The 13,247-nt window shown below is 41.7% G+C and overlaps 1 protein-coding gene across 2 annotated transcripts in view; it reads right to left on the reverse strand.

Moving 5' to 3' along the window:
- The window catches only part of ZNF131 (zinc finger protein 131), a 43,661-nt gene that overhangs the window by 7,666 nt on the left and 22,748 nt on the right, over nucleotides 1–13,247 (reverse strand). Inside the window, exons 4-6 of one of the 2 annotated variants that reach the window (XM_077462794.1) lie at nucleotides 10,906–11,050; nucleotides 7,403–7,757; nucleotides 7,078–7,300 (exon numbers count right to left, since the gene is read on the reverse strand). In XM_077462794.1, the coding sequence (XP_077318920.1) occupies nucleotides 7,078–7,300; nucleotides 7,403–7,757; nucleotides 10,906–11,050 (723 nt within the window). Of the gene's footprint in view, nucleotides 1–7,077; nucleotides 7,758–10,905; nucleotides 11,051–13,247 lie in introns of both variants that reach the window. The other variant, XM_077462792.1, reaches the window with a different exon arrangement.

Here is a 13,247-nt window from a genome sequence, read left to right on the forward strand (position 1 = left end):
AGTGGTTCGTGTACAGCTTGTAGTACCCGATGCCAAAAGGGGCAAATCTTTGGACAGTCTCAGAAAATGTGAAATAAATGTGCCAGTCCGGATGCCACAACACCAACATAATGGGCTCTGTCCAGGGAAGAAGGCCACTAACACAGAAGGGGTTTGATACCAATGCGTTAAGATTTTCTTGTCTCTTGATATTTTCTACAAAAGGGATATTTGTGACTAAAAAATAATATTCGGCTCTTCTGATTATCTGAGAATTAAGTATTTAGGTCTCGTTCCCATTTGAGCAAATATGGTGGGTCGTGCGGAGATGTGGCTGCAAGTAAGATACCGTAAGAAAATGGACAGATTTCCGAATTGGCCCCTCTCCCAAACAAAGGTCTTCAAATGAGGGGAGTTTTCTTTGAAACCTGAAAAAGGGAGTGGAGGAAGTAGGTCAACTGCAAAAATTTCCATTGGCCCAGTGCTGAGCATTTAAAGAAGCCAAACCGTTCCGAAGGACAGACCCATCCAGATGGACAAGGAAAGAAGAAACTCTGATTAGATCATGTTGGAGTTGAAAGGCTTGATTTGTCAGACCCAGAACAAAGTCCGGGTGGCAGACGATCGGAGTCAGTGGCGAGGGGAAGCTAGAAGTTGCTGCCAGTTTGTAGTATCTAGAGAGGTCTATCAGGGTGGCTTCAATCAGGGAGTTGGAAGGTGCCAGTTGAGAGTGTTGGACTCCTGTCTTGGAAAGCCGGCTAGGGAGGCAGCTACTGATTCTTGTTCCAAAGACAACCAAAGTTTGTGAGAGGTGTGTCTACACCAATCAACCACTCTGTCCATATGTACCGCAGTACAGTATAAGGCAGGGTCAGGTAGGCCAACACCACCTCCGAGCTTGGATCTTTGCAAGAGTGCCTGCTTGAGGTGGGAAGGTTTACCTTGCCAAACATAATGGATTAGGAAAGCTTGTAAAAAGTATAAGACGTGGAATGATATTCAATGATATTCATTTTCAAGACATTACTTCTGCCAAACCAGGAGAATGCCAGATATTTCCATTTCTCTTAATCAGCAGAGAGGGTAGCCAATAAAGGGTGTCTTCTCTTTTCTACATCCGTTCAAAGTGCTGAGGGGGGGAGGAGAGGGAGAGGGAGAGGGAGAGGGAGAGGAAAAAAAAAAAAAAATGGAGGCACGACTGGAGTTCCCAGCGCCTGGGCGTGAATTTTTGGGTACCTTTTTGAGGTCTTTGTGGTGTCTTTTTTGGCAGGCATAGTCTTAAGCACAAAAAGCAGAGGCACTATTTAAATGCACTAATTGCTGAACTATAGTCTGACAGTATAATGTCACCAATAAAAGTTCAGCCTAGCACTGGGAAAAATGTCCTTTCCATATTAGGAATGCCCATTTACAGCCCTTACGTGCCCCACCGCTCCTGTGTCCCTAGTGCAACCAGCTTGCGTCTCCTTGCTATACAGCCAAGGCAAGACTGCTCCAGTTAATGTCTCCCCCCTGCGCCGCGCATCCTCCTGGATGCTACATCCCACATGCGGTGCCGTTTCTGGGTCCCGCCCCTCCTTTCGGTTGAAATTTCAAAAACGTTCCCACGTGCGTGCCTTTGGGTCTGCAGACCCTTTACAAAGGGGGAGAGGCAGTGCCTAATGATGCAGAGCAGGAGAAAACCTCTGGAGCCGAAAACTGCAAGGGGAGCAGCAACATTTGTTGATTCCCTAACCCTCTTGGTCCCTCCAGGGGATAGAAATGCAGGATGGCAGATCTCTTACCTACAAGAGGAATCCCCACTGTGCAAGCTGCTGCTGCTGCTACACACAGACTGACACTGAGCTGAAGACAACAGATTAAGGTATGTGCATCTACTCCCTCTACTGGAGAGTTAAGTCATGACAACATTTTTCCCCAAGAAAGAAAAACCATAGGTGGACTTTTACAGTTCCTAGGCTTCTTTTCCCTTACCTTATCCTCGCCGCAGGATTCTGACGATTTAACAGACAGATCCAACCTTCACCCATCACGGCGGGCTGCGTTTAGCATACCTTCAAGGACCAGGTCCCTTTTTATCAGGGTTCCACTCCCTTGGACCTATATAGGCACCCCGCCAGGGAAAACTTTAGGTAATGCAAGCATGACCAAAGCCCAGGGATCCAGCCCTGCAAGGAGAGGAGTTACAGGGAAATTTCTTGTTCTTCTTATGCGAGACCCGGTTACCATCCACCTTGGCCTCAAGGGCCCTTTGCATGGATTCGGTCTGTGGAGGCCATTTAAATCCAGCAAGGATCCTTCCAGTGGAGCTCCTCAGAGCACATCTTCACTCGTGGCCAACACTTTAGACACTGGGGAACAAACTGAGGTACTCCTGGCAGGAGGAGAGGTTATACAGGGAGTTAACTTCCTGCCTCTGGTATGCCAGTGCCAACCACCTGAAAGTGCCTACAGTGGTGTGAAAAAGTGTTTGCCCCCTTCCTCATTTCCTGTTCCTTTGCATGTTTGTCACACTTAAGTGTTTCGGAACATCAAACCAATTTAAACAATAGTCAAGGACAACACAAGTAAACACAAAATGCAATTTGTAAATGAAGGTGTTTATTATTAAAGGTGAAAAAAAATCCAAACCATCATGGCCCTGTGTGAAAAAGTGATTGCCCCCCTAAACCTAATAACTGGTTGGGCCACCCTTAGCAGCAACAACTGCAACCAAGCGTTTGCGATAACGTGCAATGAGGCTTTTACAGCGTCCTGGAGGAATTTTGGCCCACTCATCTTTGCAGAATTGTCCTAATTCAGTTACATTAGAGGGTTTTCGAGCATGAACGGCCTTTTTAAGGTCATTCCACAACATCTTAATAGGATTCAGGTCAGGACTTTGGCTAGGCCACTCCAAAGTCTTCATTTTGTTTTTCTTCAGCCATTCGGTGGTGGACTTGCTGGTGTGTTTAGGATCATTGTCCTGCTGCAGAACCCAAGTTCGTTTCAGCTTGAGTACACGAACAGATGGTCGGACATTCTCCTTCAGGATCTCTTGGTAGACAGCAGAATTCATAGTTCCTTTTATCACGGCAAGTCTTCCAGGTCCTGAAGCAGCAAAACAGCCCCAGACCATCACACTACCACCACCATATTTTACTGTTGGTATAATGTTCTTTTTATGAAATGCAGTGTTCCTTCTACGCCAGATATACTTGGACACACACCTTCCAAAGAGTTCCACTTTTGTCTCATCGGTCCACAGAATGTTGTCCCAAAAGTCTTGGGGATCATCAAGATGTGTTGTGGAGAAATTGAGACGAGCTTTGATGTTCTTTTTGCTCAGCAGTGGTTTTCTCCTTGGAACTCTGCCATGCAGGCCATTTTTGCCCAGTCTTTTCCTGATGGTGGAGGCATGAACGCTGACCTTAACTGAGGCAAGTGAGGCCTGCAGTTCCTTGGACGTTGTTGTGGGGTCTTTTGTGACCTCTTAGATGAGTCGTCGCTGCGCTCTTGGGGTAATTTTGGGCGGCCGGCCACTTCTGGGAAGGTTCACCACTGTTCCATGTCTTCGCCATTTGTGGATAATGGCTCGCACTGTGGTTCGCTGGATTCCCAAAGCTTTGGAAATGGCTTTATAACCCTTTCCAGACTGATAGATCTCAATTACTTTCTTTCTCAATTGTTCCTGAATTTCTTTGGGTCTCGGCATGATGTGTAGCTTTTAAGGATCTTCTGGTGGACCTTACTGTGTCAAGCAGCTCCTATTTAAGTGATGCCTTGATTGTGAACAGGTGTGGCAATAATCAGGCCTGGGTGTGGCTAGAGAAATTGAACTCAGGTGTGGACAACCACAGTTATAGTATGTTTTAACAAGGGGGGCAATCACTTTTTCACACAGGGCCATGATGGTTTGGATTTTTTTTCACCTTTAATAATAAACACCTTCATTTACAAATTGCATTTTGTGTTTACTTGTGTTGTCCTTGACTATTGTTTAAATTGGTTTGATGTTCCGAAACACTTAAGTGTGACAAACATGCAAAGGAACAGGAAATGAGGAAGGGGGCAAACACTTTTTCACACCACTGTATATACCCATATAGTTAATAACTATGGCTCTGTGTCCCGTGATGTACAATAAAGAAATATATATTTTTTTTAATACCGTAACCAGTCAGTGTTCCTTGTCACCACCTTACCAGTTATATGATGCTATACTGCACTGGCGATAAAAAAAAAAAAAAAAGTGCATGTGTCCCACCCCAAATGTTTTACCATTTTCAAAAAAATTACAACTCCAAAAAACCTGCCATGGCTCTTACTAAATACCTCAGACTTTCCAAGTTTTCTTTCCAAGAAGGGGTCATTTGGGGGGATATTTGTACTATTCTGGTGTTTTCGGGTCTCAGGAAATGAGATCAACCATCAATACTTCAGAACCAATTTTCAAATATATGCCATAGTTTGTAGACTGTACCAGAATGCATTTTGGCCTAAATATATGAAGAAAGATTTTTTATTTGCAACATTTTATAACAGTAAGGAAGAAAAATCTTTCCCCCCCTCCCCCCCAATTTTATAGCCATTTTTCGTTTATTTAGCAAAAGAAAAAAAAAAGGTGGCATTAAATACCACCAAAAGAAAGCACAGTGTTGCATGACCGTGCAATGGTCATTCAAAGCATCGCAGCGCTGAAAGCTGAAAATCGGCCTGGGCAGAAAGGGAATAAAGTGCCCTGTATTGAAGTGGTTAATGTACTCGACAGAACCTTTGCCATGACAATTTTAAGACACATTCTGTTACCAGTGCACCAAGGAGGAAGATAGGGTAGCTTGTCAGCCCGTTCCTGGGGGAGACATTTTAGCAAACAGAGAGAGAATAGGACAAATAATCTGCAGCAGTTATAACAATCCAAAAGTTAAAAAGTTTAGATTAGTACAAATACCTCTCAGTGACTGCTTCTCTCTAAAACTTAACTCTGAGGAAAATGGGGCTGTGCCAGCACTGCAAAGGTTAAAGTGATTGTAAAGTCTTGTTTCCCCCCCCCCTATAAACATAACAAACATGTTATACTTACCTGCTCTGTTGTAATGGATTTGCATAGAGCAACCCGAATCCTCCTCTTCTGTGATCCCTGCCCCTCCCATCTCCCGAGTGCCCCCACTGCATGCAGTTTGCTGTGGGGGTACCCAAGTGAGTCACAGCTCCCTGTGTCCATTCAGACATGGATTGCCCTCTCCTGACTGGCTAGCTGACTTTGATTAACAGCTGGAGCCAATGGCGCTGCTGTTGTGTCTTGGCCAATTAGGAGAGAGAATCTCAGATGGCTGATACACTCGTGGACATCGCTGGACAGAGATGGATCTCAGGTAAGTACCAGGGGAGGCTGAGGGGGACTGCTGCACACAGAAGGCTTATTATCTTGATGCATCAAGATAAAAAAAAATAAAAAATAAAATAAAAAAAAAAACCTTCTGCCTTTACAACCACTTTAACTGCTTGTTTATGCCTAGGGGGAACGGAGTACAACAGTTTTACTTACCCAATCCTCTGCTCTTCTAGACCAGTCCTCTCAACCTCTTCTCTGCTCTATGCTCTGATGCAGGGAGACAGCCCACTGCTGGAGTGTAGGGGAGAAGAGAGCACTGGCTGCTGGTGAAGCAGATGCTCAATTATTATTATTATACAGGATTTATATAGCACCAAACAGTTTGCACAGCGCTTTACAATGTTATCAATTAGTGCTTTTCCCATCCCCTAGACAGATACGAGCAGTTAAACCTTGCAGAGTGTTTGCGTAGCCCCAAGGCAAGGGAGGACTTTAGTTTTCCCAAACCTGAGCTTTAAAGTGGTTGTAAAGGCTGAAGGTTTTCCACCCTCATGCATTCCATGTATGAAGGTAAAAAAAAACTTCTGTGTGCTGCTCCCCCCCCACAGTCCCCCTACTACTCACCTGAGCTCCCTCACGATCCAACAATGTGTACGAGAACCTCTGCTGTCCCAAGACTCCCTCTCCTCTTTGACTGATACAGCGGCGAGAGCCATTGGCTCCCCACTGCTGTCCATCACAGCCAGTTAGCCAATGAGGAGAGAGCAGGGGCAGAGCTGAGACGCCGCTCTATGTGTCTTATGGATGCATACAAGCAAGGCTCGGGAGTGAGCATGCACCAGTGCCTCCATAGCAAGTGGCTTGCTTTTGGGGGCACTGGTCAAGGAGTAGGAGCCAGGAACATTAGTGGGGGACTAGAGAAGGGGATTGGGGCTTCTCTGTGCAAAACCATTATACAAAACAGGCAAGTATGACAGGTTTTTGTTTTGTTTTAAAAAAAAAGACAAACCTTTAAATACCACTTTAAACTAAATTTACAGTTTTGCAGCCTAATTGTATAACACTTTATAATGGGATAACCTTTAGATTTGTTACATGTTCCCATTTGCAGAGCAACTTAAAACAATTTAAAAAAAAGAATTGCTGAATATGTTACTTGCTTATAAATTCTACTTCGCTTTCCACTTCCATGTAATAAAAGTAAGAACGATCCAAACCAAAAGGTTTTACTGGAAGTTTGTACAATGGGCTGATCCCTATGCAAAAATTAATACAAAATCAGGAATAGCCATCAAAAATCACCAAAAGTATTTATCCAGCAGGCCAGTACAGATGAGGACACCCACTGGAAACCCTTGCAACCCCAATATCTGCTAACACATTAAAAGCAACTCTGTTGCAAAAATAAAACTGTACAATAAAGGGCAGAAGATCCTACAAAATTTGGAGTGTCAATTTGCTTGTCCCCACTGGCCCCTACAGTGTACAGTATACACCAACGTTGGGCGGATTGGTCTGCTGAAGTCCGTGGGGGACAAAGCTACCAACACATCAAAAAGCATTTAATTCTGCAGGAACTTCAGCTGGCGATTTCTTTTTACTACTGCAGAAATCAGCAGCATGAACAGAGTATTTCATGTCTCATTTGAAGGGAGTCCTTTTCTGTATCCATTTTATTTTAGCAAAAGTCACTGTAAGCAGTTAGCTAGGTGCTATGCAGCTTGACTTACAGTTGCTGAATAATGCCCTCTACTGAACTACACCATGACAAGGCTGGCTGTTACCTGTATGTTTCCGCAGATGCTCCTTAAAATGGCCAAAATGATCAAACTGTTTATCACAGTACTGGCAAACGTGGATTTTTTTGCCTGGCTTTGGCCTCTTGGCGGACCCGCTTTCTTCCAGATGGTAGCAGGTTAGGTGCTGCTTCCAGGCAACCTCCCGTACATAACTTTTATTGCATATTTCACACTTAAAATTGTCTGCGGTGTGCGTTTTCATGTGTTCCTTGAAATGGTAAAACAATTTAAATGAACGATTACATTTCTGACAATGGAACATGTTGTTGACATTTGACAGATGAACTTCCATAATTTCAATGCCTTCTACCTGTTTGCCAGCCTCATCATTTTCATTGGCAATGTCTTCCTGAAGCTGCCTTTTTCTCTCCCCCTGGCGGTACTTGCTTGTAATGTCTGCCAGGAGTGCCAGAGCCGAGTCATCCGATGTGCTGGTAGCCTGGATATATTTGACAGATTGGTCAGACGAAGTCACTGCTTCCAAAGCCTCAATGTTCTCATCTAACTCAATTGTCCCTTCGGCTATTTCAACTTCAATCTCCACTGGTTCACCCTCTGGAGATGGCATGGTCTCTGAAAGAACGCCAGAGGAATCCTCCACATCCCATTTTTTAAGGCTTTCATCTTCCTCAGGTTTCCCTTCAATTAAAACAGTCTCCTTGTTCCTGGAAAACATGTAAAATTACTGAAGGCACACCAAGATAATTGCACCTGTGAACACATGGATATCAGTGTATTTTTTTGGCTAGATTCACATCTACTCGGTTGCGATTTATGCAGCTTTTTGCCGTTTTGGAACCAGCAGTTTTCATGCATTTTTTCTCTTTAACAAACGGTGAATAGCTGGTTATTAAGGTGCGGACCAGGAAGCCAGTTCCCTGCTGACAGTTTAATGTTACAAAAAAAAAAAGGGGGGATGGGAATCACAGTGCCCGCTACCACGGAAAAAATAGAAAATAAAAGAATTAAAAACCACCCGCCCCTGCCATTTGCCAGTTCTTAAATAACAAAGGGGCAGGGTCACCCACTGATGTTACCGGGTGCCCCACCCCCCACCTTGTGGCGTCTTGGCCCACCCATGCCCCTAGCCGATGACATCACAAGGTGGTGGGGCCCATGTTGATGGCATGTGGCCTGGTATGACTCAGGAGGGGGCTCGCTAGTCCCCTCCCTTTAATGACCTGCCGGGCTGCATGCTCAGATAAGGGTCTAGTATGAATTTGGCGGGAAGCATTTTTTTCTCTCTTTTTTTCATTACGGACAATTTTTTATTCATTTTTTTACATTCAGCTGCCAGTGGGGAATCCCGCTGACAGCTGATGACTCATCAGTTAAGGATGTGGTGGTCGGCTTCCCAGCCCGCTCCTTAACCAACTATTCACAGGTTTTTAAAAGAGAAAAAAAAAATGCAAAAAGCATTTTTAAAAAAAACTCAACATTTGCGTTTTTGGAGCAGGTCCATTAAGGAATATTACACACAAAATGCAATCTGCTGCAGGAAAAAAGTCCCCAACCCTTTCCAAAAACGCACCGGCTGAAAAAACGCACAAAAAGTGAACGTGTACCATAGGAAACCATGTTAAATGGGCTGTAATGCATTTCTGCAAACTACAAAAAAAAAAAAATGCATAGGTGTGAACCTAGCTTTAATCTGGTACTCTAACAAAAATGCATAGACCTATCACAGTCAGAAGAAAGAGGTGATAATAAAATGGGCATCAGAGACCTCAGCAGACATTTCCATGGTGGAGAAATAAAAAAAAAAAAAAAAAAAAAAAAAAAAAAAGATGTTCTGCTTTTTTTTTTTCATCCAGCAGCCAGATTGCACCGCCTTAACAAACGGGAGTTTAACCACTTGCCGTCCAGCCACTGTGTGCGTATGTGTGTGTGTGTGTGTGTATATATATATTATATATATATATATATATATATATATATATATATATATATATATATATATATATATATATATATATATATATATATATATATATATATATATATATATATATATATATATATATATAGCCCAGCCCCCCACACAATTAACCCCTTCCCGCTAGTGTCATTTATAGCACTGATCAATGTGATGTCACCATATGGAAAAATGGGGTTCCCTCGCGCTATCAAAGTGAAAAATATCTTAATGTGGTATGTCGGTTAGATTGCTGCTAGACCTAAAGTGTATACCATGCACTTGAACAATAAAAAAAAGCGCAAACTATATACCAAATATTACTACAAAGATGGTAAATCCTTGTTTGGTATGTATTCTACTTCATAGATAAAGTGCAATAAATCAATAATTATATCAATACTATTGGTGAATCCTAATGCAAATTGCTGCTGTGCATGCGATTATTTAGCTGCTGTGCAAAATACTACTATGCAAACAAATCATTTGCTGTGCATGCGATTATTTAGCTGCCGCGCAAACTGCTACTGTGCAAATTACGCTAATAAATCATTTGCTGTGAATACAATAATTTAGCTGCTGTGCAAAATGCTACTGTGCAAACTACGCAAATAAATAATTTGCTGTACATGCGATTATTTAGCTGCTGTGCAAACTGCTACTATGCAAACTACGCAAATAAATTTTCAAAAAATGCTCAACACATTACCACAAATTTATAAAGTGAATAAAATAGCTACTGCTATGCAAATAATTAAAACAGTTAATATAGTGCAAAATCATGCAAATCATCATTAGATTCTAAACATTAAATAATTGAATTAACACTAAATAGTGCAAAACTGTTGACTGTATTGGTACACCTACACACTTAAAGGCGGACACAAAGGATCATTTGATACTCAGAACTTTATGATAATCTTCCACCATTTTGCACTATTTAGTGTTCATTCAATTATTATTTAGCATCTGATGATGATTTGCATGATTTTGCACTATATTAACTGTTTGTTTTAATTATTTGCATAGCAGTAGCTATTTTATTCACTTTATGAATTTATGGTAATGTGTTGAACATTTTTTGAAAATAATTTATTGCGTAGTTTGCACAGCAGCTAAATTATTGTATTCACAGCAAATGATTTATTAGCGTAATTTGCACAGTAGCAGTTTACACAGCAGCTAAATAATCGCATGCACAGCGAATAAGTTATTTATCTAGTTTGCACAGTAGCAGTTTTGCACAGCAGCTAAACAATTGCATGCACAGCAGCAATTTGCATTAGGATTCACCAATAGTATTGATATAATTATTGATTTATTGCACTTTATCTATGAAGCAGCATACATATCAAACAAGGATTTTCCATCTTTGTAGTAATATTTGGTATATAGTTTGCGCTGATCACCTTTTTTATTTAATGTGATGTCACTGGTCCCCAAAAAGTGTTACTTGGGGTCAGATTCGTCCACCACAATGTCACAGTCATGAGAAGAGGAGAAAAAAAATAATAAAAAATAAAATAAAGAAAACAGATTGCCTCCATTACCAGTAAAAACAATAAAATATAAGTCCTCAAATCTATCCCCTATTTTGTAGACACTATAACTTTTGCGTAAACCAATCCATATATGTTTTTTTAGTTTTTTTTTTTTTAGCCAAAATTATTCAGAATACATATTGGCCTAAACTGATAAATAAATGTCTTTTTATATTTATTTTGGATATGTATTATGATGGCTGTCAGGACCAGAGGGGGTCAGTGGAGTCAATGGGATGGAACAAAGCTTCCAGGAAAGGTTAAATGTTTGCAGTACACCAGCAGCCCAAGGTTTAGAATAAATAATGTAGACAATACAGTGACACACACACACACACAAAAGAAAATCTGCAATACCTGATCTCAAGAGCTTTGATGGCTTCATGCATCTGTAAGTATTCAGCTGCTTTGTAGATGTCACTGGCCTCTTCTTCACCTTGTAACATCAGTTTAGCTGTGTATGTAAACTCTATCAGGTGCTTGAATGCTATATTGCCCACACCTATTTAAATAAATCAATCATGAGTGTAAGAGTATTTATGCATAAATGGAGGAGACACAAATTAGTAAATGATACTCTAGTCTCCCCCTTTACACTTGAGCAATTGAACTAGCACCTAAAAGTCTTAGTTATGTACTACACAGAAGCCAATGTGGTTCTCCTGCTATGACTATAGCAACTGGTTTACAGCCTTATTTGAAAAAGTTTTTTTCCTAAATGTAAACGATTAAAACTTTACAAAAATTGTGTTTACGCTAGCGCAGGCATTTCAAGCCAGCATTGTTTGTGTGCTGCATACAGATCTCAGCGGACTAAATTTAAAAATGAACGAGGCACCAGCTAATATACATTTAAAATCATACTATAGGCAGAACCTTCTGCTAGCAGCTCCCTTCTAGCCCCCTCTAAATACTTACCTGAGCCTGATCTCTATTCAGCGACGTGTACGAGAGTAGAGACTCTTTCGGCTCTCTTCCTCTTCATTGGCTTAGATACAGCAGCGGGAGCCATTGGCTCACAGCCAGCGAGGAGGAAATGGGTTGCAAGGTCGAGCTCTACTCAGTATGTCTTATGTACACTCTAAGTGCGGCTTGGAAGCAAGAACGCATGACTGCCCCAATAGCAACGGGTTTGCTATGGGGGGGCACTCAGTGGAGGGGAGGAGCCAGGAGTGTCAGCAGGGGGAGACCTCAGAAGAGGATTGGGGCTGCTCTGTGCAAAACCAGAACACGTTATATTAATTTTTATATATATATATATATATATATATATATATATATATATATATATATATATATATATATATATATATATATATATATATATATATATATATATATAAAATAATAATAATAGAGCCTTTAGAATCCCTTTTATTAAAGTTACCACTTCCATTTCTTAATTTTGCAATTTTGGTAACTCCCTTTTGAGATTCATTAGGGCTACTTTCTTTGGTAGACCATTTTCAAAAAATTTCAATTTCAAGTATAATGCTGAGTATAGAAGTGCAATAGCCTCTCTGGAATTTAATTGAAAGTGGTCCTCAGGAAACACAAAATTTATCCAAAAAAACAAAACCAAAAAAACACATTTCTGTCGAAGAGAAAAATCCTGGAGGAAATGTTTATTTTGAGACTTTGCAGGTGTACAGGTCACTGGACCAGGGCAGAGAGAAGACAGACCAAGGCTGGCCATACACAGTGCAAATTTCTTTCCTGCAACCACTGGTTGCAGGAAAGAAATACGCACAATTGCCCCATCAACACAGACAATGCTGACAGGGGAATAAGCAATAGTCTTCTACGAGCTGGGGAAGCTGTCCCTACTGGGAGAAGACCGTGATTAATCCCTAAAGGCTATAACAGCCACTTGTGATAATCACAGGAGAATCCGGCAGGTTGGTTATACCCAAGTAGATTGATCAACTTAACAGTTTGAATCTCGGCTGGTTCAGCAGGAACCAAGTATGGCTAGTCTAAAGAGCACTATTCAAATCTTTGTAGTTAATCTCTTTAATCAGAACCTGTGGGGATAATATTGTGGGAGTAGCTAGACTTGTTTTAAAAATGGCCGCTATCCCGATCCTGCCTTAAAGAGGAGTTTCAGCCATGTGTGTGATGACAGCCACTCACCTGTCCAGGGATTCAAATGCTGTCCTCGCCCAACCCAGTTTCTTCAACAGTCCTCCGTTCTCAGTACAGGTATCTTAACTGTGGGCAGTGGCCTGTGACAGCAGCGCTGCACTTTGTGAATGGTCCTGCAGCCTCATGGGACTTGTGACATGTCCCATAAGGCTGTGGGAAGGGAGGGTGGTGGTGGAGAACTTCCGCTCAGATCACCAAGGCAACCTGAGCAGAAGTTGGAGCAGGTACCAGTCAAAGTTAGTTACCCCCCCCCCCCCACCCCCCACCAATAAATAAATCCAAACATGGCAAAGGAGAGAGGTGGAAGAGTGGAACTTCTCCTTTTGTGTGAAGTTAGACTTTAACTACCTAGTGAATCCGTGACCTGGAACAATCATGCAGTACAGGAGTCCAGACTTCTGAGAATCCAGTGACTGTACGCTTGTCCAATTCAACAATGCGTTAGGCAGTGAAGCCACAAAGAAGAAGATAGTCATGCAGCTTTTAAAAAACGATGACAGTTCTCACATTTTAGTTTGCATAAGTACAGCACTGAATAATGTATGAGACGGTCT

This window comes from Lithobates pipiens, unplaced genomic scaffold, assembly GCF_037356315.1.
Source record: "Lithobates pipiens isolate NorthernLeopardFrog02 unplaced genomic scaffold, aLitPip1_a1.2 Scaffold_3, whole genome shotgun sequence".
NCBI classification, from domain to species: Eukaryota; Metazoa; Chordata; class Amphibia; order Anura; family Ranidae; genus Lithobates; species Lithobates pipiens.